A 27,424-nucleotide genomic window follows, 5' to 3' on the forward strand; every position below is an offset into this window, starting at 1 on the left:
GCCAATTTAGTCCAAACTTGCTCCAGAGGGAGAGGGTCTTGCACAGGACACTCTGAGATACATGTGAGGAACCTGGATCCAAAGGCATGTGCATGGGGTGCAGCCAAATCCAAGGCTCTGAATGTGTTAGTATTCCTCACTCCCAGTCCTCACCTCTTCTCTGGCTTGGCTATCTCATGACCTTACTGACCCACAAGTGGTCCCATGGGACACACTCGCATGACTCGACCTATAGCTTCCTTGAGGCCCACGGGTGGACAAAGCCTCTTTGAGGAAGCTCACGTGCAGTGCCAGCATCAGCCAGCGATGACTAACCTGCACCTCTGCCAGCCACATGATATGAACACTGGATTCATTGAGGAATGCACCAGCTTCAGCTTCAGAACGTTTTGCCTCCGACTTCCCATGCATCACACTTGACCTCATGCCAATTAAGAGCATGGATCATGACCTTCCTATGTATATAAAGGCTGAACGGATGCTGAAGATTCAGATTGCCTCAGAGCATCATATGTGATCCTGGCTCGTTGCTCCTTGCTTTCTCACTTCCCCCTACCCTGCAAGCAAACCAATTTGGGATACTACTTGAGACTCAGTCGTCACCTCCCTCACCATCCCCTCCCCCATTTTCTTGCCCTTAGAAATGAGCTGTCATTAATTGGTGCCCAACATTAATTTCTAAATAAACAAATTCTCTCTATCAGTTTGCCTCAACCAGCATTATATTGATTGTCCAATGTGGGGTAAGACTACAAGCCTAACAGAGAGGAGTTTTGCTTTTCTGCATCTGATGCCCACACCTTTGGTCTGAGAGGTGTCCAAGTGAAACCTGCAGGCCTTATGGCTCTAGACCTGTGGGTGAGATGGTGTCTAAATTAGACCAAGTGGCCAAAATGACACCTTAAGTAAAACCCTAAAGGGTTAACCTACAGATTTCCTCAAAAATTGTCAGGTCAGACAATCATGACCAAACTTGTCCCACAGCCATTCACATAGTACTATAAGGTACATGTGAAGAACCTGGACACAAAGGCATGTGCGTGGAGCCCAACTAAATTTGAGACTGGATAGATTTTTTGCCTTTTTGCTTCTGGTGCCTATACCTTTGGCCTGAGGAGTGTCCAAGTGAAATCTGCAGGAATCCTCATGGTCCTAGACTTGTGGGTGAGATGGTGGTCAAATCAGAGGAAGTGGCCAAAATGATGAGGTTGGCCAATTTGTCCCAATCTTGACCCAGGGAGAAAGAGTCCTCTCCAAAGCACTGCCAGGTAGCTTGACCAAAAGCTGTGTACTTGGGGCCTAGCCAAACTTCAGCCTCCTACCACATTTTTGGACTTGTACCTGCATTAAGGGAGAGCGACTGGAGGAAGTGGATAGTTTTAGATACTTGTGTGCAAATGTAGCAGGAAAAGGTGGAGTGGTGGTGGAGGTAGAATGTAGATTGAGAGAAACGAGTAAATGCCTTGGTGGATTAAAAAGTGTAATGAGGAATAGACATTTGGGAATGGATGCTAAGAGGAGACTGTATGAAGGAGTGATTGTGCCAACAGCACTGTATGGGGCAGAAACATGGAACATAAGAGAGGAGGAGAGAAGGAGTTTGAATGTGTTTGAGATGAGGTGTCTGAGAAGTCTGATGGGTGTTACTAGGCTAGATAGAGTGAGAAATGAGGAGGTGAGGAGGAGAACAGGGGTGGAAAGAGAGTTGGGAGATAGGGTTGATGAAAGAGTATTAGGATGGTTTGGACACATGGAAAGAATGAGTGAAGAAAGACTAGTAAAAGAGGTATGGAAGGCAGATGTGGAGTGAGTGAACATAAGGGAACATCTTAGGATGAGGTGAAGGGGGCTTTGGGGAAGAGGGGAATGTCTGTTGAAGAAGGACGGGAGAGGACAGAAGACGGGTGAATGGAGAATGGCTGTATATGCATGAGGTGGAATGGGGGGGTGAGGTAGTAAGTGTGGGCAAAATTTGATGCAGCCCGAAGGGATTTCTCCCCGTCTTCTCCTTTTATGCATGGGGGGACGGAGAGGGGGATTGCCGATTTAATGAAGTGGCCTTGCTGTGGATGTGCTGTGTCTTGTGACACTACTTCTGACCCAGGGCAGTGGACAAGGTGCAGGGATGACCCGTCATCCAGGAGGTGCTAAGAGGGAGGGTGGAGGGGTGTGGAGTGTATTCAGGGATGGAATGGGTGGGAATGATTTTATGCCTTTTCCTTTTTGGCTACCTCCCTTGTAAGAAGGAAAAGCCTTGGTATATGTATGTACCTGTGGAGGCTGGTCCTTTGGCCTGGGAGCTTCGCATTTCATATACAGGTTGTCGTCGACTTACGACCGAGTTCGGTTCCGAGAGACAGGTCGTAAGTCGATCTGGACGCAAGTCGGACTTTATATATATACACAATATATATTACCTTTTATATATTACTTTTGTTACTGTATATATATTGCATATTTTGCATACTGAAATAATCTTAGCATCTTTGAACTATGTTGTATAGTATTTATAACCTTTTCATAATTTTATCTGATTTTCTTTGGGAAACGTAGCTTAGGCCTAAGCATACTGAATAAAATCCTATCATCTCTGACCTATGATACTAGATACTGTATTTTTATTTTTTTTTATTATATTACCACCAGACTTTCTTTAGGAAACGTATGCATACTGAATAAAATCGTATTATCTTTGAGCTGCGTTCTTTAATATTCCTTAACTTTTTTATAATTTTCGTTCGGAAACGTAGCCTAGGCCAACGCATACTGAATAAAGTCCTGTCATCTTTGACCTACAAATACTTTTTTGTTTGTTAAATTAAAATCACTGCAAGGCACAATAAGGAAAATTTCTATTTCAAAACACATTCTTTTCGTTTACGTAGTATACCGAAAATATCGTTATCGACAATAGACTAGGCATAAACAAAGTTTACTGTTACATTTTATAATCGCAACACATAAAAATACAAAATGCTGTACCAAACATATTATTATCGACAACAGACTAAGCATAAAAAAATTTACTGTTACATTTTATTAATTGCAAAACATAAAAAATACAAAATGTAAGGTAAAATTTTATTCAAAAACAAATTCTTTTCGTTTACGTACTGTACCGAACATATTTTATCGGGAACAAACTAGCCTAGACATAAAAAAAAATTTTGCTGTTACATTTTATTAATTGCAAAATATATGAAAATACAAAATGCAACGCAAAATTAGGAAACCTTTTACTTCAAACAAACAAAATGAAAGAATATTTAGCTGGCTGAGATGCTGATTCTGCCGGCAGCCTGCCAATACTATCGTACTTGCGTCTCGCGGCGTGCAAAGTAATTGTACTGCACTGCCAGGCATAACATCACAATTCTGTTACTCTATTAAATGTTAAATATTATTGCACTATCTCGTGGTCGTAAAGTCGATCAGTCGTAAGTCGTATAGGTCGTAAGTCGACGACTACCTGTACATAAGAGGTCTCATGGCCCTCAACCTCTAGGCAATGTTTTGGCCAAATTGGACCAAGTTGCCAAATTGGCCAAAAAAGATCCAGAGGATTTTGCCCAAATAATGAGGTCACCCGATTTGCCCCAGGGAGAGTCATTTCCAAAGCACTGTCAGGTAGTTGCCAGGTTGCTTGACTAGAGACTGTGTTCTTGGGGCCTAGCAAAACTTGAGCCTCCTGTGACATACGGGCATATGTTATTGGACTAGGTGACGCAGGGAGAGATTGACACTCAGTGTGGCTCATGTGCTTTATTCAGGTGGATACTTGTGCGTCAGCCTAAGGACTGACATGGTATGGTCCCCATGTGGGGGACCACGTGAAGGCCTAGCAAAGAGCTACAGAACAGAGTACAGACTGAAAGGAATATCTACTAAGACTGACTGACTGAGTGGCCTGCCTGCTTGGGGCAGGCGGTATATATACCCAGGCCTGATCTGATGCCTTGACCAGATGCGACCTAATTGGGGTGACCCATCCTAGCCTTCAAGCATCGAGTCAGGTCAGACTACCATACAACTCTACATGTATCAATGTTGGAAAAAAGGATTGTGGTACTCCCCCAGGTAGGCGTAGCTCCCAAAGACCTTTATTACGCACAGATACTCTCTTCTCTTCCTCCACAACCACCAAATACCAGCCTCCGGAAACATATTCATAATCATATCACTCACCGCTCCATTAACACACTGAAAGACAACACACTGCTGCATGCCAGACCCCCTGATATCCACCCTTCTGAATCCTCTCTCCCACGAAAGGACAGAGTCCACTTGGCCAGACTGCGATGCGGTCACCACCCAGCACTTCTAAGCTACCAGAAGAGGCTGGACGACCGTGCTGTGAACAGCTGCCCAGGATGTAACGCTTCACCCCATACCATACAACACATAATGGAAGACTGCATCATACACAATCATGCACGCAAACAACACAACATACACTCTATAAAGGATTTGTGGGAAAACCCAGTTTCGGCTGTGGCCTTCCTTGGGGAGACGGGACTATGTGTACACCACACTCCTATCAGACTTTTGGACTTGTACCTGTGGAAGCTGGTCCTTTGGTCTGGGAGCTTCGCATTCCATATATGTAAGAGGCCTTGTGTCCCTCAACTTGTAGGCAAAGTTTTGGCCAAATCGGACCAAGTCGCATAATTGGCAAAAAATCCAAAGGATTTTCCCCAAATGATGAGGTCACCCGATTTGTCTCAATCTTGTTCCAGGGAGAAAGAGTTCTCTCCAAAGCACTGCCAGGTTGCTTGACCAAAGGCTGTGTACTTGGGGCCCAGCCAAACTTGAGCCTCATATCAGATTTTCGGACTTGTACCTGTGGAGGGTGGTCCTTTGGCCTGGGCACTTCGCATTTCATATATTTACCATAAGAAGCCTTGTGACCCTCAACCTGTAGGCAAAGTTTTGGCCAAATCGGAACAAGTTGCCAAAATAGTAAGTTCAGCCAATTTGGTCCAAACTTGCTCTAGAGAGAGTCTTGCACAGGGCACTGTGAGATACATGTGAGGAAGCTGGACACTAAGGCGAAATTTGAAGCTGTGGGTGGATTTTTGCTTTTCTGCATCCGATGCCCACACCTTTGATCTGAGGGGTGTCCAAGTGAAATCTGCAGGAGGCCTTATGGCTCAACACCTGTGATTGAAATGGTGGCCAAATCAGAGCAGGTGCCCAAAATAACACCTTAAAAAAAACCTAAAGGACCTATAGATTTTGACCAAAATTGTCAGGTTGGCCAGTTATGCATAAACTGGACTCAAAGACATGCGTGGAGCCCAACCAAATTGAGGCTGTGGGTGGATTTTTGCCTTTCCACTTATGGCACCCACATCTTTGGCCTGAGGGGTGGCTAAGTGAAATCTGCAGGAGAACTTATGGTCCTAGACCTGTGGTTGAGATGGTGGTCAAATTGTCAAATTGGAGGAAGTAGCCAAAATCACACACAAAAAGAATTTTGACCAAAATCAGGTCGTCTTATTTGGACCAAACTTGCCCCAGAGGGAGAGAGTTCTGCACAGGGCAATGTGAGGTTTGTGTTAAAAACCTAGACCCAAAGGCCCAAGGAGTACTGAAATTCATAGGAGGCCTTATGGGCTTAGACCTGTGGGTGAGATGGTGGCCAAATTGGAGTAACTGGCCAAAATTACAAAAAACAATCATCCGGTTGGCAGATTTGGTCCAAATTTGCCCCAGAGGGAGAGAGTTGTGCACAGGGTACGGTGAGGAACCTGGATACTAGTATAACTTGTATTCCATAACCTCAGTATCTATATATCAATTATTGTATTCTAAGCTTGTTAGCATTATGCTCCTTGTAGATTTAGATAAATGCGTAGATTCAGAAATGCATAGTTAGAATTTCTGTATGTGTGTATGTACATACGTGTCAGCGTGAATGTTCGAGAACTTACTAATTGCCATTGGTACCTATTAAGTAATTATCAATTTATTTGTAATGTGAAAGTTGAATGAATGTGATATAGATCATTATTACTATCAAATTAAGTTATTGTGTAACTGAAAGGTGTATGAATGTAAATTTCTGTGCACGAGTGAATAATCGAAATAATTGTAGAAAATAAATCATTAACAACTGTTTTGGAGCACACTACCCAAGCCTAGTCACACACGCAGTAGTTGTGAGTGAGCTGCGAGTGTGTTGAGATCAACAAAGTTTGTGATAGTGAGTGAAGACGTAGATTGTATATTCTACGTACAATTACAATAGAAGATTACCTGCCGTGTTTTACTCCACATTAATTATTGACCATACAATACAAAGGCTTTTTCTCCTTTACCAAGGAAGCTCACTGGCTGAGTGGGTTAGGGCGTCATTATTTGCAGTGAAAGTTGAGGGGATGGTGGTTTGAATCCTGCCACTGGCGAAGTTGAACCAAGGGCATGGCTCATTAAATTCCATGCTACAATGTCCTCTGTAAGGGGCACCATCCTAGCCTTCTGATGGGAGGAGTCTGTGATGTTAAACCAAATCACCAGGGAGGTAGCCAAGTCAAAAGTCATGTACCGATGCCACCCCCATCCACCACAAAGTTTCATCAGTAGCTAAGGTATAAATATACTAATTTTTTTTTTTTTTTTTCTACAAGGGAGGAAGCCAAACTCAAAGGCATAAATCTGCTCCCTCCCATTTCATCCCCAGGTACTCCACTCCTATTCACCACCCCTCCCTCATTCTTTTCTTGGCTCCTGGATGATGGGTCATCCCTGCATTTTGCCCACTGTCCTGGGTCAGAAACAATGCAGCAAGGCTGCTTCATTTAATCAGCAACCACCCCTCTCCATCCCTTCAGGCAGAAAAAGAGAAGACAGAGGGAAATCCCTTCAGGCTGCGTCAAAATATCATTCACCCATACTTCCTCACACCCAACTTCCATACATCACAGTATCATCTGTACACAACCATTCTCCACTCACCCCTATCTTCTGTCTTCTCCCTTCCTTCCTCAACAGACATCCACCTCTTTCCCAAAGCCCCTTTAAATAAAAGCCTGTATAATACTTTGTTACTTCTTTTATTGCAGCCTGATTTCATTTATATTGTAGATTTTTCTTAGCTAACATCACATCACAATATGACTGCTTTTATAGCTGAATAATATATATAAGTTCCTTCCCTGTGCAGTATGATTACATTCCATGTTTACAATATACTTAAAGCAATCTTTCCAAATCAATGATATACAATACAGTATTGATTAAAAGCAAACATTACCAGATATTTCTACTTTCATAATTCTAAGTGCATAGAGCAATGATATTAATACATAAATATCTACTATAGATACAGGAGAGATGCTGTGGGTGAAAAAAAAATGTGCATGAATAGGATATGAACAATAATTTTTTTCTTTGGAAGGTGAGTAAAATGATCCTTTCTCCTAGAGGTTCATTAACACGAGCCTAAAGTAGGACAGGTTAGCGATTCCCAAACATATGGTGCTATAAAACAAACAAAAACACACACACACATACATTTATATATATACAGGACCAATGATCGGTACCTGCTTGGCGGTCCTGCAAAATGGGCATCAGATAATAATCTCCCTGTTGTCCAGCTTCAATGCAAGGTGCAACCTCAAGGAGTTGATACCACTGTCTCTAAATCATGATAAAGGTTCCTCTCAATCAACTTCAACTGCATTTCCCTTCTTTTTTTATCATAAAGTGAGCTGACAACTGGTGCCTGCTTCCCTCCTCCTACTGTAAGTCTGTGACATAGAAACTGTCCCATACTAAAACAACACAGTCTTTTTCCAAAGAGACCTAAGGACTGCTGCCAGACACTGGGGCTGTGGGTTTCTAGTCAGTGTATGTATAAATACATGCATACCTACATATATACCAGTATGGACACACACACGAACACACACACAGACATGCAGGCACAGGTCACACAAACACACAAGATAAAGATGCACCAAAAAATAAAATAATGGTAAAGTTTTCTAAATTGTTCATTTTTCTTCTGACTTGGATACCTCTGCTTTAGAGGTAACTGTTCCCGCTGAAATAACCATTGGGATATTAAGAGTAATTGTACGTGACTCCGATGCTGTGGCCACAGTGTTGGTGTAGTCGTAGCGCAGGACAAATCCAATTCGCACCTCTGATGCATCAGGGTGTGGCGTCACCTGCAGATTGACCCCAACCTTGTTGGCTCGGCGCCAGGCTACCACTCTGAAAAATTGAGGGTTCATACAATTTTATGAATATAGTAAGTACATTGCTTCTGACCTAGGGCAATGGGCAAGATGCAGGGATGACCCATCATCCAGGAGGAGCCAAGATAAGAGGGAGAGGAGTATGTGGGGATGGAAAGGGTGGGAGTGGATTTTATGCCTTTGTTTTTGGCTACCTCCCTTGTAAGGGGGAAGTGGCCACTGGTATATGTATGAAGTACGTAAGGAGGGGGCAACCAAGGATGTGATGGATGGATGGGGTAAAGGGGCATTGAGAAAGAGGGGGATGTCTATTGAGGAAGGGAGAAGACAGAAGATATGGGTGAATGGAGAACAGTTGTGTATGGATGATGCAGTGATGCATGGAAGAGAGTGGATCGGGGACAGGAGAGGGGGTTAGGGAGTATGTGAATGATATTTTGATGCAGCCTGAAGGGATTTCTCTCTGTCTTCTTTTTTTCTGCAGGAGGGGACAGAGGGGGTCGCCAATTAAATGAAGCACCCTTGCTGTAGATGTGTTGTGTCTTGGTGCATTGTTTCTGACCCAGGGCAATGGGGAAGATGTAGGGATTACCCATCATTCAGGAGGAGCCAAGAAGAGAGGGAGGGATGGAGGGGTGGTGAATGGGAGTGGAATGGGTAGGGATGAAATGGATGGGAGTGAAATTATCCCTTTTGACTTTAGCTACCTTCCTTATAAGGAGGAAAAAGCCCTTGGTATATGCATGTATGTATATTACAAGTCACTCAAGGAAGAAATATTGTGTTGTGGTCTGGGTAAGGCTAGAAAAGGCAATGTAGTACAAGGTGTTCTGTGTCTTTTGTGTAGTCCATTCTGGAGCAATTTGCAACTGTGTCCAGATCTATTTTGTATTAGTATTTTTTCAAAGCTGGCTGGCAACCTGAATGCAGTCATGCCAGTGTGGTTCTTGTTTGCCATGCAGAGGATTTCTCTGTAGGGTTGATGTCTGAAGTTTGGTGGTCAGTCTTGGAGTGCTTGTTTTGTGATCTGAATGGACATATTTTTATACATACATACATACATATACCAAGGCTTTTTCCCCCTTACAAGGGAGGTAGCCAAAAAGGAAAAGGCATAAAATCATTCCCACTCCCCATTCCATCCCTGAATACATTCCACACCCCTCATGAATACAAAAATATGTATTTTACAGCACAGCATAAAATACATATTTCTGTATTCATGAATATAAGTTATTGCTAATGTTTGAGTAGTACATAGCCATTTTTCAGTTGGTTGAGCTTGTGTTATGTAATGGGATAGATGGGTAATTTTGAGGGCTCAGGTATAAATTTTATGCCCACCAATTTCATGTCCTACTCTAAGGGGAGATTTTGGTTTGTGTGTGTACATATCCTACTGGGGTGGCTTCAGAATAGTTTGTTAATATTCTTAAAAGTATCATGGGAGAGGGTGGTGGAGGGAAGGGTGGTAGATAGAGCTTTAATTGACTATGTAGTGGTAAATAGGATTATGATAGGAAGAGTTAAGGATGTACATGTGCTAAGGGGAGAGGGTGGGGGAACATCAGATCATTTTCTGGTGGAAGGTAAGTTGAGAGTGGAGGACAGATGGAGAAAGAGGAAAGGGACAAAAGGTAGGGAGGTGCTTAGAGTGAACGCTTTAAATGAAGAGGAAAAGGAGAAGGAGTACAAGAAGAAGCTGAAGGAGGAGTGGGAGGGAGTGAAGGATAGAGTAGAGGTAGGTGTGGAGGAGGAATGGGGATGTTTCAAGGAGGGAATGACAAGATGTGCAAAGATGGTGTGTGCAACAAGGAGGACGGGAGGAAATAGAAGGAAGGGTAATGAAGCAAAGAAGGCAAAGGGATAATGAAGCAAAGAAGGCTGGAGAAGAAAAGATACAAGCATTCACAGGTTGGTTACAAAATAGGACGAGAGAATCATATGAGAGGTACAGAGACAAGAGAAGAAAAGTAAAGCATAAGATAAAGAAGGCAAAGAGGAGAGGAGATGTGAAATGAGATAAGAGTATTACAGAATTTTTTTATTTAAAGATGGTGTGTGGAACAAGAAGGACAGGAGGAAATAGAAGGATGGGATGAGGAAATGAAGAAGGTTGTAGAAGAGAAGAAGCAAGCTTACACAAATTGGTTAAAAATAGGACGAGGGAGTCATATGAGACGTACAAAGAAAAGAAAAGAGAAGTAAAGAAAAAGGTAAAGGAGGCAAAGAGGAGAGCAGATGTAAAATGGGGTAAGAGTATGACAGAAAATTTTGAAAGTAATAAAAAGATGTTTTGGAAAGAAATTAAGAGAGGAAGAGGAGGCGAATCAAGTAGAGAAGAAAAGGTAAAAGGTGCAGATGGAGAGATGATAATGGAGGAGAAGGCAGTAAGGGAAAGATGGGCAGAATATTTTAGGGAGTTGCTAAATGTGAAGGAGGATAGGGAGGGAAAGATAGCTGCAGTGGGAAATGCTAAGAAAATGAGAGTGATGAGTGAGGAAAATGGAGGAGAAATAAGGAAGGATGAGGTGAAGGCAGCAGTTAAGATGATGAAAGCAGGTAAGGCACCTGGTCTGGATGGATGCCATGCAGAATGTCTTAAAAAAGGAGGTACAGTGATGGTGGACTGGTTGGTGAGGTTATTTAATGTTTGCTGGAGAGAAGGTAGAGTGCCAGAGGACTGGAGAAGTGCTTGTATAGTTCCAATATATAAGGGAAAGGGGGACAAGTGTGAATGTAGTAGTTTCAGAGGGATTAGCTTGTTAAGTGTAGTTGGGAAGGCTTATGGGAGGATCTTGATTGAGAGGATTAGGAGAGGAACAGAGGGAGTAATTGGTGAGGAACAGTGCAGATTTAGGACAGGTAGAGGTTGTGTAGATCAGATTTTTGTGGTAAGACAGATATGTGAGAAAGCTATAGGAAAGGGGAAGGATGTTTTTTGGGCCTTTATGGATCTGGAAAAGGCTTACGACAGGGTAGACAGAAAGGCACTGTGGGAGGTTATGCGGATATACGGGATAGAAGGAAAGCTTCTCGGAGCTGTCAAGAGTTTTTATGAGAGTAGTAGAGGTTGTGTCAGGATTAGAAATGGAGAGAGTGAGTGGTTTGAGGTAAAGGTGGGACTTCGTCAAGGATGTGTTATGTCACCCTGGCTGTTCAACTTATACATGGATGGGGTAGTGCGAGAGGTAAATGCAAGGGTAGTGGGTCAGGGATTGGAGATGGTTAAAGAAGATGGAGAAAAGTGGGAGGTGAGCCAGCTGTTGTTTGCGGATGACACTGCGCTTGTGGCAGGATCGGAGGAGGGATTGAGGAAGTTGGTGACAGAGTTTGGGAGAGTGTGTGATAGAAGAAAGCTGAAGATAAATGTGGGTAAAAGTAAGGTGATGAGATGTACAAGGGGTGAAAGTGGCAGTAATCTGGAAGTGAACATTAAGGGAGAGCAACTGGAGGAAGTGGATAGTTTTAGATACTTGGGTGCGAATGTGGCAGGAAAAGGTGGAGTAAAGGTGGAGGTAGAATGTAGATTGAGAGAAGTGAGTAAATGCCTTGGTGGATTAAAAAGTGTAATGAGGAATAGAAATTTGGGAATGGATGCTAAGAGGAGACTGTATAAAGGAGTGATTGTGCCAATAGCACTGTATGGAGCAGAAACATGGAACATAAGAGAGGAAGAGAGAAGGAGCTTGAATGTGTTTGAGATGAAGTGTCTGAGAAGTATGATGGGGGTTACTAGGCTAGATAGAGTGAGAAATGAGGAGGTGAGGAGGAGAACAGGGGTGGAAAGGGAGTTGGGAGATAGGGTTGATGAAAGAGTATTAGGATGGTTTGGACACATGGAAAGAATGAGTGACGAAAGACTAGTAAAAGAGGTATGGAAGGCAGATGTGGAGGGAGTGAACATGAGGGGACGTCCTAGGATGAGGTGGATGGATGGGGTGAAGGGGGCTTTGGGGAAGAGGGGAATGTCTGTTGAGGAAGGATGGGAGAGGACAGAAGACAGGGGTGAATGGAGAATGGTTGTATATGGAAGATGTTGTGATGCATGAGGTGGAATGGATGGGGGGATGGGGGGTGAGGTAGTGTGTGTGAGCAAAATTTTGACACAGCCCGAAGGGATTTCTCCCCATCCTCTCCTTTATATGGGGGGACGGAGAGGGGGGTCGCCGATTTAATGAAGCGGCCTTGCTGTGGATGTGCTGTGTCTTGCGACACTGCTTCTGACCCAGGGCAGTGGACAGGGTGCAGGGATGACCCGTCATCTAGGAGGTGCTAAGATGGGAGGGAGGGTGGAGGGGTGTGGAGTGTTTTCAGGGATGGAATGGGTGGGAATGATTTTATGCCTTTTCCTTTTTGGCTACCTCCCTAGTAAGGGGGGAAAAAGCCTTGGTATATGTATGTATCATACTACTTAAACAATTTCAATAACTTATTTACCAACTGTACCTCACATGTCCTTATAAAAATACATAATTGCTCTGATCACAAATCCATCTGAAGACTGACCCTTATACAACCATTGAGAAATCCCTCCGAAGACAGACAAAAACCACTTTAGCATGACTGCATTCAAGCCATCACCTACTTTAGAAAGAGTACCAACATAGAGGAAATGGAACACCTCATCCTACATTGTCCCATTCTTTCCCCACACAGTCAACTACACAATATTTCTCCCTTGAATGACTTGTGGGCCAATCCAGTAGCCACTGCTTATATCTTCATTTGACAAACACTTCTTATAACTATAACCACATTATAAATATTCAACTGATAAACCTTAAAGCAAAGAACTCTTACTGGGGGTCATCCTTATAGTTTGAGTTAGAGTCCTGATCATCATACTCTGCAGTGTCATCCCTAGCTGCTAGAGTTAACTGTCCTTGTGGAAGGGCAACATCACCTGTTGGGCTCAAATTACTGTTCTCGTATGGAATTTCCACCACTCTCACTAAGCAGCTGCTGTCAGTACTTTCCTCACCTAAGGGGAAACATTTGAAATCAATTCACTTCATTAACCTCTTGAATACAAGTCAAATTCTTGTGAGCAGCATCAGATGCCTAATGTATGATAATTCAATGATGCATCATAATACTCACATTATATAATAGAGTCACTACTGTATTACTTGTTCTCTTACACTCTGAGTAATAATAAACTCACAAAACATGATCACATTAGTTCACAGAATTCAGGGTAACTCAGCTACAACTATAAAATAAATGTAATCAAGACATCAATGCCATTCTTGTATAGCCACTCGTGCCTCATGATGCCAACATTGGCATCATCATATGGAAGAGGTTAAAGAAATTAACACAAGCATACCCATAAATTGTACAAAAATATAGTGCATGTCTGAACACAATGTACTACTATGTCACAGGACTGAAAGGGACTCCTCAAGACTGTTGAGATCTCTTCCTTCTAGGTTCTGTCTGTCAGCTACATACCATTCTCTGCTGATCACAACAAGACTTTAGGTATATTACATTGTTCTCCACCTCTTTCTGTCACACACATTTTTGCTTGTTTAACATCCTGACCACAAGTTCTTTGTCTTCCTTCATCCCATCCACCCATCTTTTCCTTGGTCTATACCTTCCTCTCACTCCTGGTACAACATATTCATGCATCTTCTGAAGATATCTACTTCCATTCATTCTCATAACACAACCATAACACCAAGATCTTAATTCCTAATTACATATCCTAACAGCTTATGGTGCCTCAAATATATACACAGATACATGACTTACATTTCTTAGGGGGCTCTTGATAAGCCTCAGGAACGAATGGAAGAAGAGCCACCGTCATGTCATGGGGTGTTGGGTTGCACATCGAGATCTGCACTGTCGCCTCCTCCCCAGAAAATAGCTGCACCTGTTTCACTATGCGCACCTCCGGAACATGGTAACTGCAAAAAATTACCATTATTCTGATAACCCTTGCTTCTTGATATGGTTTAACATCACAAACTCCTCCCATCGGAAGGCTAGGATGGTGCCCGTTACAGACGACTTTGTAGTGTGGAATTTAATGAACCATGCCCTTTGGTTCAACTTCACTGGTGGCAGGATTCGAGCCACCATCCCCTTGACCTTCGCCACAAGTAACAACAGCCATCATGGGTGGTGACTTCAACACCAAGTCGTTGGCCTGGTATTTCGACAACCCTGACACATACAGAGGGCTTGATATACAGACTCAGCTTGACTCATTGACTATCATGAACAACACACATAATCATACACATATCCCACACCAAGCCCTCTACACTCCCTCCTCTCCTGATATCACCTTTTGCTCCCTCTGCCTAACCCCAACAACGTCATGGAGAGTAGTCGGAACCCTTGGTTCTGACCACCTTCCAATCATCATCATCACCAAAACAAGATGCACCCCAGTTGGCCACAGACACACATACACCAATTACAAGAGAGCTAACTGGTAAGCTTTTACTGAAGAGACAGAACAACATTTTGAAACACTTAACAGTACACCAATCACAAACATAAACAATGCTGTGCACACTTTTAATATAATCATACAAAATGTAGACAAGAGACACATCCCTAGAGGCAACAGGAAAATCACACAACCCCAACTTCACACCAGAAATCCAAGGCCTCATCAGACGAGACGCACTTAAACACAATACCCCCACACCTATCCCTCAAAACATAACAGACCAAATACAAACACTAAACACTGTGATTGCCAATAAAATACACGAACAAAAAACACAAAATTGGCAAAATTTTATCAATACACTTGGTCACAAAACAAACACCAACAAATTGTACAAAACAATCAACAGCATTACACTATCCAACAGTAACACACCACGCTCTCACGCAGCAATAATCACAACAATAGACAATCTACCCTCAAACAAACAACAAGCATACACACTCATAAATCATTTTGTACAGACAAGCCATCTCACTTCTCACCCTGACGACTGACGCACTATTCGAAGTAAGAAAGACTTTCCCATAGACTCAGACTATACATCCTTCATAGACAGTCAGACAAAACACATAATACATAATCTCAAGCACTCATCTGCCTGTGGCCCTGATAACATAAGTAACATCCACCTAAAACACATTGGACCACAAGGTATACACGCACTCACAAACATTGCAAACTACAGCTATTCACACAACACTATACCCGACATCTGGAAGCATGGTAAAATAATTACCATTCCAAAACCAAACAAAGACCAAACAAAGACCCAACAATCCCAACATTGCACCGCCCAATCACACTTCTCTGCACCCCCTCTAAAGTCATTGAATGCCTAATACTTCAACTTGTCACACCACATATTCCCCTTGCTGACTCACAACACGGTTTTAGGCCACTACACTCCACAAACACTCTTCTGATAAACCTCACACAAAGAATTTTAGATGGCATCAATTCAGATAGGCCCCACCACAGAACACTTCTTATAACATTAGACATTAGTAAAGCTTTTGATGCTATCCCCCGCCACAATCTAACAAATAAAATATATAACACAGACATGCACAATAACACCAAAAGATGGCTGGCCAATTATCTGGCAGGTAGGAATGCTTATGTGTCATATAATGGCCAATCATCGCACATCAGAAACATTAAGAATGGAGTACCACAGGGCTCTGTTCTATCCCCCACGCTCTTTAATCTATACATGCATGACATACCCACACCAGACACCTCAGAAATACAAATCTCTTCCTACGCAGACGACATAACAATCACATGCACACATCGTAACACAGACAAAGCTGCAGAAATAATCCAGCCATACCTTGATACACTCAACACATGGTTCATCACAAACAGACTCAAAATAGATCCAACAAAATCTACAGCAACACTTCTCACCAACTGGACAAAAGAACACAAATACATACCTCATCTCTACATCAACAACACTCTAATACCACACACAAACACGCCAAAAATTCTTGGTGTAACATACGATACATCCATGTCTTTCAAACAACACATCACAAACATAAAAAACAAATGCACACCTAGACTTAATACACTTAAGTCAATCATTGGAACAACATTTGGACAAAAAAAAAGAAACTAATACAACAATATACAAACAATGCATACGCTCAGTGATGAATTATGCGAGTCCTGCATGGGCTCCTAATCTCAGTGAGACACACCACAACACCCTTCATATCATACAAAACAAAGCCCTAAAAACAATTACAGGCTGCACAAATACAACACCTACAGACCATTTACACCATGAAACAAAAGTTCTCAAAGTCAAGGACCACCTCGACATGAGAGGCACACAAACACTTGCCGCAGCCATCACAAACACATCACACCCGCTACACTACATAGCAGAACACCCACACACACCAAGAAACATTAAAACAACACCCAAAGACCTGTATTACACACAGATACTCTCTTCTCTTCCTCCACAACCACCAAATACCAGCCTCCGGAAACATATTCATAATCATATCACTCACCAGTCCAATAACACACTGAAAGACAACACATTGCTGCATGCCAGACCCCCTGATATCCACCCTTCTGAATCCTCTCTCCCATGAAAGGACAGAGTCCACCTGGCCAGACTGCGGTGCGGCCACCACCCAGCACTTCTAAGCTACCAGAAGAGGCTTGATGACCGCATTGTGAACAGCTGCCCAGGATGTAACACTTCACCCCATACCATACAACACATAATGGAAGACTGCATTATACACAATCATGCACACAAACAACACAACATACACTCTATAAAGGATTTGTGGGAAAACCCAGTTTCAGCTGTGGCATTCCTTGGGGAGACGGGACTGCTCGGACAGAGTCTAGGGAACGACAACAACAACAACAACTGCCAGTGTGCTTCCCATCCCCTTGTTCCTAAAGGCACTAATGCTCAATCAATCAGTTGATCATTCTCTTTTGTAAGATACCCACAGTTCCTATAAGTACTAGTTCAGCTCAAAAGTCTCTATAAGAGGAGAATTTGAGCTGTCTACAGTGAGTGCAGGACAATGAAGATATCTTATTCTATGTATTCTGTGTCTCTATCCTTCAGAGAGACCCAAGGCAATAGACTGACTGCCTTACCAAAAAAACTAGTTTATGCACCCTCCTCTTCTATCAAACCCACACTGCTCTTCCTTGATCACTTTACATTTTCCTAATCCTCTCAATCAATAAACACCCATAAACCTTACTGACCACACTTAAAGACTGATCTCTCTAGAATTACTTCATATTTGTCTCTTTCCCTTGTATACCAGCCTATACATGTATCCATTCTGTCCTCGGTGCACGTGCACCATCCTATGAACACACCCTGAACAATCTCATAAGCAATTCTATCATCACTACTCCAGCTTTTATCAGACTCTCTACATCCATTGCTTTAGGTGCCTTTCCAACTTTCATTTTTTTTTTCAAAGTTACTAGTACTTTCTCTGATTAGAGCCTTCTAGATCTCCTTACCCATCATATTATAAACATTAGGAAGTGTGCATCTTCTTTAAATTCAACTTACAAAGCTCCAAGCTGAATCTTGAATTTGATAGAGGATGGATTGTACTCTGGCTTGGAGAGGTTGTGCTCACAATACCGACATCGCAGGGACCGCTTGACAAGAATGTGTTTATGCAGCGGGTACAAGTCAGCTGTTTTGGTGGGCTGCCACTCGGGTGAGGCCAAGCGCTGTTCCATTGTGGCTACTGTGGATCAAGACGAGCATGATCATTATAACCTTGTACATACATACATATACCAAAGGGTTTTTTCCCCCTTACAAGGGAGGTAGTCAAAAAACAAAGGCATAAAATCCACTCCTACCCATTCCATCCCTACATACTCCACTCCCATTCACCCCACTCCCTCACTCTTATCTTGGCTCCAGGATTCACTTGAAATGAGGAGAATGATCATACAGCTATGGTGTACAGGAAAAGTGAAGTCCAACAAGCCTCATCCCAATGCATAAACTTCTGGATCTGTTGATTTGGATATTTAACCTTCTATTGTACTTAACCCATTCAACCCCTGCCACTTAATGGCATCATTCTGGATATATGATTCTATTCAACTAGGGGAAATGTCACCAAACTTTTTTCATAACAGGCCAAATAACTGATAGAATGACAAGCCCAGTTTACACAACCATTTTCTTCAATACAGTGTAGTGAATACACAAAAAATAAAGACAACCAACACATTTATTTACCAATACACAAGAAAAAGAAACGACAAACATTTTCATTAACCAAAAACTCAGAAAAATACATACATACATACATATACCAAAGCTTTTTTTCCCCCTTACCAGGGGGGTAGCCAGAAAGGACAAGGCACAAAAACATTCCCACCCATTTCATCGCTGAAAACACTTCACACCCCTCCACCCTCCCTCCCATCTTAGCACCTCCTAGATGACGGGTCATCCCTGCACCCTGTCCACTGCCCTGGGTCAGAAGCAGTGTCGCAAGACACAGCACATCCACAGCAAGGCCGCTTCATTAAATCGGCGACCCCCCATATAAAGGAGAGGACGGGGAGAAATCCCTTCGGGCTGCGTCAAAAATTTTTGCTCACACACACTACCTCACCCCCATTCCCCCGTCCAATCCACCTCATGCATCACAACATCTTCCATATACAACCATTCTCCATTCACCCCTGTCTTCTGTCCTCTCCCGTCCTTCCTCAACAGACATTCCCCTCTTTCCCAAAGCCCCCTTCACCCCATCCATCCATCTCATCCTAGGACGTCCCCTCATGTTCACTCCCTCCACATCTGCCTTCCATACCTCCTTTACTAGTCTTTCTTCACTCATTCTTTCCATGTGTCCAAACCATCCTAATACTCTTTCATCCACCCTATCTCCCAGCTCCCTTTCCACCCCTGTTCTCCTCCTCACTTCCTCATTTCTCACTCTATCTAGCCTAGTAACCCCCATCATACTTTTCAGACACTTCATCTCAAACACATTCAAGTTCCTTCTCTCTTCCTCTCTCATGTTCCATGTTTCTGCTCCATACAGTGCTGTTGGCACAATCACTCCTTCATACAGTCTCCTCTTAGCATCCATTACCAGATTCCTATTCCTCATTACACTTTTTAAACCACCAAGGCATTTACTCGCTTCTCTCAATCTACATTCTACCTCCACCTTCACTCCACCCTTTCCTGCCACATTTGCACCCAAATATCTAAAACTATCCACTTCCTCCAGTTGCTCTCCCTTAATGCTCACTTCCAGATTACTGCCACTTTCACCCCTTGTACATCTCATCACCTTACTTTTACCCACATTTATCTTCAGCTTTCTTCTATCACACACTCTCCCAAACTCTGTCACCAGCTTCCTCAATACCTCCTCCGATCCTGCCACAAGCGCAGTGTCGTCGGCAAACAACAGCTGGCTCACCTCCCACTTTTCTCCATCTTCTTTAACCATCTCCAATCCCTGACCCACTACCCTTGCATTTACCTCTCGCACTACCCCATCCATGTATAAGTTGAACAGCCAGGGTGACATAACGCATCCTTGACGAAGTCCCACCTTTACCTCAAACCACTCACTCTCTCCATTTCTAATCCTGACACAAGCTCTACTACTCTCATAAAAACTTTTGACAGCTCCCAAAAGCTTTCCTCCTATCCCGTATATCCACATAACCTCCCACAGTGCCTTTCTATCTACCCTGTCGTAAGCCTTTTCCAGATCCATAAAGGCCCAGAAAACATCCTTCCCCTTACCTATAGCTTTCTCACATATCTGTCTTACCACAAAAATCTGATCTACACAACCTCTACCTGTCCTAAATCCACTGTTCCTCACCAATTACTCCCTCTGTTCCTCTCCTAATCCTCTCAATCAAGATCCTCCCATAAGCCTTCCCAACTACACTTAACAAGCTAATCCCTCTGAAACTACTACATTCACACTTGTCCCCCTTTCCCTTATATATTGGAACTATACAAGCACTCCTCCAGTCCTCCGGCACTCTACCTTCTCTCCAGCAAACATTAAATAACCTCACCAACCAGTCCACCATCACTGTACCTCCTTTTTTAAGACATTCTGCATGGCATCCATCCAGACCAGGTGCCTTACCTGCTTTCATCATCTTAACTGCTGCCTTCACCTCATCCTTCCTTATTTCTCCTCCATTTTCCTCACTCATCACTCTCATTTTCTTAGCATTTCCCACTGCAGCTATCTTTCCCTCCCTATCCTCCTTCACATTTAGCAACTCCCTAAAATATTCTGCCCATCTTTCCCTTACTGCCTTCTCCTCCATTATCATCTCTCCATCTGCACCTTTTACCTTTTCTTCTCTACTTGATTCGCCTCCTCTTCCTCTCTTAATTTCTTTCCAAAACATCTTTTTATTACTTTCAAAATTTTCTGTCATACTCTTACCCCATTTTACATCTGCTCACCTCTTTGCCTCCTTTACCTTTTTCTTTACTTCTCTTTTCTTTTCCCTGTACGTCTCATATGACTCCCTCGTCCTACTTTGTAACCAATCTGTGAAAGCTCGCTTCTTCTCTTCTACAACCTTCTTCATTTCCTCATCCCGGAAAAATAATAAATGATTTATTTATTTGTTTTCTACGTGTACAGTGCAGCAGAATGTCTTAAAAAAGGAGGTACAGTGATGGTGGACTGGTTGGTGAGGTTATTTAATGTTTGCTGGAGAGAAGGTAGAGTGCCGGAGGACTGGAGGAGTGCGTGTATAGTTCCACTTTACATGGGAAAGGGGGACAAGCGTGAATGTAGTAGTTTCAGAGGGATTAGCTTGTTAAGTGTAGTTGGGAAGGCTTATGGGAGGATCTTGATTGGGAGGATTAGGAGAGGAACAGAGGGAGTAATTGGTGAGGAACAGTGTGGATTTAGGACAGGTAGAGGTTGTGTAGATCAGATTTTTGTGGTAAGACAGATATGTGAGAAAGCTATAGGAAAGGGGAAGGATGGTTTTTGGGCCTTTATGGATATGGAAAAGGCTTACGACAGGGTAGACAGAAAGGCACTGTGGGAGGTTATGCAGATATACGGGATAGGAGGAAAGCTTTTGGGAGCTGTCAAGAGTTTTTATGAGAGTAGTAGAGCTTGTGTCAGGATTAGAAATGGAGAGAGTGAGTGGTTTGAGGTAAAGGTGGGACTTCGTCAAGGATGCGTTATGTCACCCTGGCTGTTCAACTTATACATGGATGGGGTAGTGCGAGAGGTAAATGCAAGGGTAGTGGGTCAGGGATTGGAGATGGTTAAAGAAAATGGAGAGAGGTGGGAGGTGAGCCAGTTTTTGTTTGCGGACGACACTGCGCTTGTGGCAGGATCGGAGGAGGGATTGAGGAAGTTGGTGACAGAGTTTGGGAGAGTGTGTGATAGAAGAAAGCTGAAGATAAATGCGGGTAAAAGTAAGGTGATGAGATGTACAAGGGGTGAAAGTGGCAGTAATCTGGAAGTGAGCATTAAGGGAGAGCAACTGGAGGAAGTGGATAGTTTTAGATACTTGGGTGCAAATGTGGCAGGAAAAGGTGGAGTAAAGGTGGAGGTAGAATGTAGATTGAGAGAAGTGAGTAAATGCCTTGGTGGATTAAAAAGTGTAATGAGGAATAGAAATTTGGGAATGGATGCTAAGAGGAGACTGTATGAAGGAGTGATTGTGCCAACAGCACTGTATGGAGCAGAAACATGGAACATAAGAGAGGAAGAGAGAAGGAGCTTGAATGTGTTTGAGATGAAGTGTCTGAAAAGTATGATGGGGGTTACTAGGTTGGATACAGTGAGAAATGAGGAGGTGAGGAGGAGAACAGGGGTGGAAAGGGAGTTGGGAGATAGGGTTGATGAAAGAGTATTGGGATGGTTTGGACACATGGAAAGAATGAGTGAAGAAAGACTAGTAAAGGAGGTATGGAAGGCAGATGTGGAGGGAGTGAACATGAGGGGATGTCCTAGGATGAGATGGATGGATGGGGTGAAGGGGGCTTTGGGGAAGAGGGGAATGTCTGTTGAGGAAGGACGGGAGAGGACAGAAGACAGGGGTGAATGGAGAATGGTTGTATATGGAAGATGTTGTGATGCATGAGATGGAATGAACGGGGGGATGGGGGGGTTAGGTAATGTGTGTGAGCAAAATTTTGACGCAGCCCGAAGGGATTTCTCCCCGTCCTCTCCTTTTTGTGGGGGGGATGGAGAGGGGGGGTTACCGATTTAATGAAGCGGCCTTGCTGTGGATGTGCTGTGTCTTGCGACACTGCTTCTGACCCAGGGCAGTCACTGTGGACAAGGTGCATGGAAGACCCGTCATCTAGGAGGTGCTAAGATGGGAGGGAGGGTGGAGGGGTGTGGAGTGTTTTCAGGGATGGAATGGGTGGGAATGATTTTATGCCTTTTCCTTTTTGGCTACCTCCCTGGTAAGGGGGAAAAAGCCTTGGTATATGTATGTATGTATGTACAGTGCAGCAGTGGGCCAGGTGAACTAGGGGATGGATACCCAACTTGAAAGGGTCTAATTCTCTTAGTTGTAAAAATAAAAATGCAAAACAAAACATATACCTACTTTTGGAGAGATCAACTGGAGCAGTAAAAATGTCCTCAGGAAGTCCTTCCACATCTTCTGAAGGTACTGATGGTGTGATTTCTGAAAGCTGACTAGAATCACCCTGTGAAACAAAAGTTTTAACGATTACACAGTCTCATTATGTCAATTCTAGTACACAGGTGTATATATATATATATATATGTAAACACACACACAAACATACATACATACATACATATACCTAGGCTTTTTCCCCCTTACAAGGGAGGTAGCCACAAAGGAAAAGGCATAAAATCATACCCACCCATTCCATCCCTGAATACACTCCACACCCCTCCACCCTCTCTCTCATCTTAGCACCTCCTGGATGACGGGTCATCCCTGCACCCTGTCCACTGCCCTGGGTCAGAAGCAGTGTCGCAAGACACAGCACATCCACAGCAAGGCCACTTCATTAAATCGACGACCCCCCTCTCTCCGTCCCCCCATGCATAAAATGAGAAGACGGGGAGAAATCCCTTCGGGCTGCGTCAAATTTTGCTCACACATACTACCTCACCCCCCCATGCCCCTGCCCATTCCACCTCATGCATCACAGCATCATCCATACACAAGCAGTCTCCATTCACCCCTGTCTTCTGTCCTCTCCCGTCCTTCCTCAACAGACATTCCCCTCTTCCCCAAAGCCCCCTTCACCCTATCCATCCATCTCATCCTAGGACGTCCCCTCATGTTCACTCCCTCCACATCTGCCTTCCATACCTCTTTTACTAGTCTTACTTCACTCATTCTTTCCATGTGTCCAAACCATCCTAATACTCTTTCATCAACCCTATCACACACACATACATACATATATACCAAAAGGCTCTTTCCCTTTTATCAGAGATGTATAAGTTAAAAGAATATATTCACCCTTCCACCATCCCATACCCATCTAAATAAAATCTAATCCACCCAACACCCTGAATTGAAATATGGACTGTTTTCAGGCACCCCTACAGACCTCACCCATAGATCATTCATTTATGTTAAGAGATTAAAATCTCAACTCAAAATGAAATGATGATATTTTTGTACTACTGCTCTCCCTCCTTTATGCTGACCCTTAAACTTACCCTTTACCACTTCTATGACCCTTACTTCTTCCTGATCCTCCTGTGAGGGGGTGAAAAGAATGCTGCTATCATGATTGCTGACATAAGAGAAGAAGAGAGAAGGAGAAGGAGTTTGAATGTGTTTGAGATGAGGTGTCTGAGAAGTATGGTGGGGGTTACTAGTCTGGATAGAGTGAGAAATGAGGAGGTGAGGAGGAGAACAGGGGAGAAAAAGGATTTGGGAGATAGGGTTGATGAAAGAATATTAGGATGGTTTGGACACATGGAAAGAATGAGTGAAGAAAGACTAGTAAAAGAGGTATGGAAGGCAGATGTGGAGGGAGTGAACATGAGGGGACGTCCTAGGATGAGGTGGATGGATGGGGTGAAGGGGGCTTTGGGGAAGAGGGGAATGTCTGTTGAGGAAGGAAGGGAGAGGACGGAAGACAGAGGTGAGTGGAGAATGGTTGTATATGGATGATGTTGTGATTGCATGAGGAGGAATGGGCAGGGGGGTGGGGTAGTATGTGTGAGTAAATTTTGACGCAGCCCGAAGGGATTTCTCCCCGTCCTCTCCTTATATGCAAGGGGGGACGGAGAGGGGGGGTCGCCGATTAAATGAAGCGGCCTTGCTGTGGATGTGCTGTGTCTTGCGACACTGCTTCTGACCCAGGGCGGTGGGCAGGGTGCAGGGATGACCCGTCATCCAGGAGGTGCTCAGATGAGAGGGAGGGTGGGAGGGGTGTGGAGTGTATTTAGGGATGAAATGGGTGGGAGTGTTTTTATGCCTTTCCCTTTTTGGCTACCTCCCTTGGAAGGGGGAAAAAGCCTTGGTATATGTATGTATGTATGATTGCTGACACTTCACAGATGGCAAAATTGGACAAGATGAAGAGAGAAGGGATCCCCTACTTTATATTTTTCTCCTACAAACACTCAAGTCTGCCTTGAGACTCCAACAAGAACCCTAGTAATTGGGTGCATGTATATGCTAAAATAAAATATATCTATCAATCTACGTGCCAAATGATTCTTCCACCTTATAAGGGTGGTAGCAAGTCAAGGCACCCACTCCCATTTGTTTCCTTTTGATCTTAGTTCCTCAAATAAGACAATACAAAATACATTCTCACCTTAGCTGAGAAAGCCGTCAGTGAGAGAGACTTCCTCCCCATGACGGAAGAAAGATTGTACTTGTCCGTTAAACTGAGATAAGAAGTCTTCCTCTTGGAGAACCTCTTCCTCTCTCTCTCCAGCTTCTCCCTCTGAGCAACACCTCGAAAATGCTCCAGGAGCGACTGCAGCTGCTTGTAGTGCGGACTATCTAGCTCACCCCAGGCTCCACTGGCTGTCAATCAAAACATTTGGGCCCAGGTTTCAATCTATATACTTGAAATATGAAAAAGAGAGAGAAAAAAGAGAAAAAGAGAGAAACTGAAAGAGAGAGAGAGAGCAGGAGAGATATATTTCACTTATATTTTTTTTACAAAATAATTATGAGTGAGCCCATATCAAGGGTTATCAATCTTAAATTTCCTAGAAAAAGAAAATTCACACCATCTTCATTTTCTTCTTCTTTTTTTGTTATCAGTTATGTATCTCTGAAGAGTATGCATAGTTAATTTTACACAATCACTCACCTACAGTCTGGTCCTTCAGTCCTACATCACGGGAAGTCCACCTACAACCTGTGCATGAAAGGTAGTACAACTTCCTTGCCACTGTCTTTGCCGAATCATCAGAAGCTGGAGCTTGGACACTGGTAGCTCGTGTTGACAGACTGTGACCACAACTTGGACAGTCAAAGCAATTAGCACACCTGTAAATCAGTCATTAATCAGTAAACAAGGTATAAATGCCTCACACATACACAAAAAATATGAACATTTAAATGCACAGTTCAGTACATTCTGAAAGACCAATATACATCAGTGTGCATACACTAATTTGTGGTACTAATATGATCTATAACTGGGCTAATAAAAAAATGGTATGCATATTCCCTCAGAATTATTATAATTTCTGTGCATCAACATGCATGTCCTTACAATACATAAAAATACATTCCAATACTTGAAAAAAAAGTTAAAGTTGTACTGTCTGGTCAATATAACTTCATTAAATGTAGAAGAAAAAAAAAAGTTTCATAAGCATACATAACACAAACATTTGTACCTATTTTTCTTTAGTCTTGCTTCTGTTGAAGGCATGTTTTCCAAGCAGTTTGGGCAGAACATGGTGTCCACCTGTGGAAAAACCAATCAATCAATCTATTGTCCCTGGTCTCTCTTGCAGAAAATCCACAGCCTTCAGGTATCCAGCAATAGTCTCATTAAATAATAAATGAAACAAAGTTAATATGAAAGTAAAAATTATAATTCTTCTATAACCTGGCTCAGCCATTTGGGTCAGTTCTCAAAATCAAGAGAAAAGACTCATTAGGGAGTTGGTCAATTTGAGCAAGCACCAGTTCAAGAGGGTGTTGGTTCAAGCAAACTATTAGGTTAGTCTAAGTTATTCAACACACCAAATGACAACCTAATTCCATATATAATATTCAGTTATCATCCCTATCATCATAGTTGTGAGCACAGCTATGCCAACTCCACAACACAAAAACAGTACAACTAGGACAGTACATTGGGAAATGGTAACTGATGCCCAATAGAACTGGTCCCACTTGAACTGCCACTCAATCAAAACAATTAAGTAACACTCGTGGCTCGACTCATAACATGATAAACATCACTTGCCCAATCAATCGATGCATCAAGTTATGTAAGTACCTAATTGCAAGATGAATATACAAGGACACTTGTGGGGAAAATTCGAAAGCAAGTGCTATGATGAGTGGAATACAGGAAAAAAACACAGATAATCCTGAAATGATATTGATAAATGGCAAGAATAATTACAAGATGTACATACTACAGAAATGAGAAGAGGAATACATAAAACATGATAACATCATGGATGAATATTGAATGCAACACTTTCTTTATGGACATAACTAAAGAGAAGCTTGCTGTTGATGGACTGGAATCATGTGGGGGCTGAATATGAAATGGAGTGAATGAGTAATTACTGGTTACGTCTTAAAGCTTTACAATTAGAAATAATGATATAATCATTAATGACTTGCAACCCTATCTATGCCAAAGTCAGCTGCTACAACTTTTGCTATAGACATATTCCCAGTTAGTATAAATTTGCATCATGTCTAATTACAATAGGTAATACTGTATGGGGTTCTAAAGTGAACATACATAACAATTTACTTATTAAGCCTCTAGACAACTCTGTGGGTGGAGTAAATTTTCACCAATGAGTCATGAAGATGAACACTTGATCTCCAATATTTTAAAATCATATATATAGATACTAACCTCGTGAGATACACAATTGCCGCATCGTAGCTTTAGGCAATGCCTGCAAAAGTATATAGCAGTAATTGGCTTCAAAATGCCACAGGAACACAGCAATTTTACACGATCCACCTGGAATACATGCGCCATGTTTGTGACAGAAGAATTACTTCACATTGCATAAACTAT

The 27,424-nt window shown here is 42.8% G+C and overlaps 2 protein-coding genes across 2 annotated transcripts in view; one reads left to right on the top strand and one right to left on the bottom strand.

The window, feature by feature from the left end:
* The window catches only part of LOC143026373 (uncharacterized), a 202,633-nt gene extending 195,131 nt beyond the window's left edge, over positions 1-7,502 (top strand). Inside the window, exon 2 of the mRNA XM_076186641.1 lies at positions 2,118-7,502. Coding sequence (XP_076042756.1) covers positions 4,045-4,668 — 624 coding nt within the window. The 5' untranslated portion in view covers positions 2,118-4,044 and the 3' untranslated portion in view covers positions 4,669-7,502. The remainder of the gene's footprint in view (positions 1-2,117) is intronic.
* LOC143026372 (dynactin subunit 4-like) lies at positions 7,037-27,415 on the bottom strand. Its single transcript, XM_076186640.1, has 9 exons — positions 27,257-27,415; positions 26,046-26,116; positions 25,511-25,689; positions 25,004-25,218; positions 22,792-22,894; positions 17,756-17,939; positions 13,971-14,128; positions 13,011-13,191; positions 7,037-8,223 (listed from the first exon to the last, which is right to left on the bottom strand). The coding sequence occupies exons 1-9, from the start codon at positions 27,383-27,385 to the stop codon at positions 8,001-8,003; spliced, it is 1,443 nt and encodes a 480-aa protein (XP_076042755.1). The 5' UTR covers positions 27,386-27,415; the 3' UTR covers positions 7,037-8,000.
* Between the last annotated feature and the right edge of the window lie 9 nt (positions 27,416-27,424).

This window comes from Oratosquilla oratoria, chromosome 6 (genome assembly GCF_046742065.1).
Source record: "Oratosquilla oratoria isolate Oo_2021 chromosome 6, ASM4674206v1, whole genome shotgun sequence".
NCBI lineage: Eukaryota > Metazoa > Arthropoda > Malacostraca > Stomatopoda > Squillidae > Oratosquilla > Oratosquilla oratoria.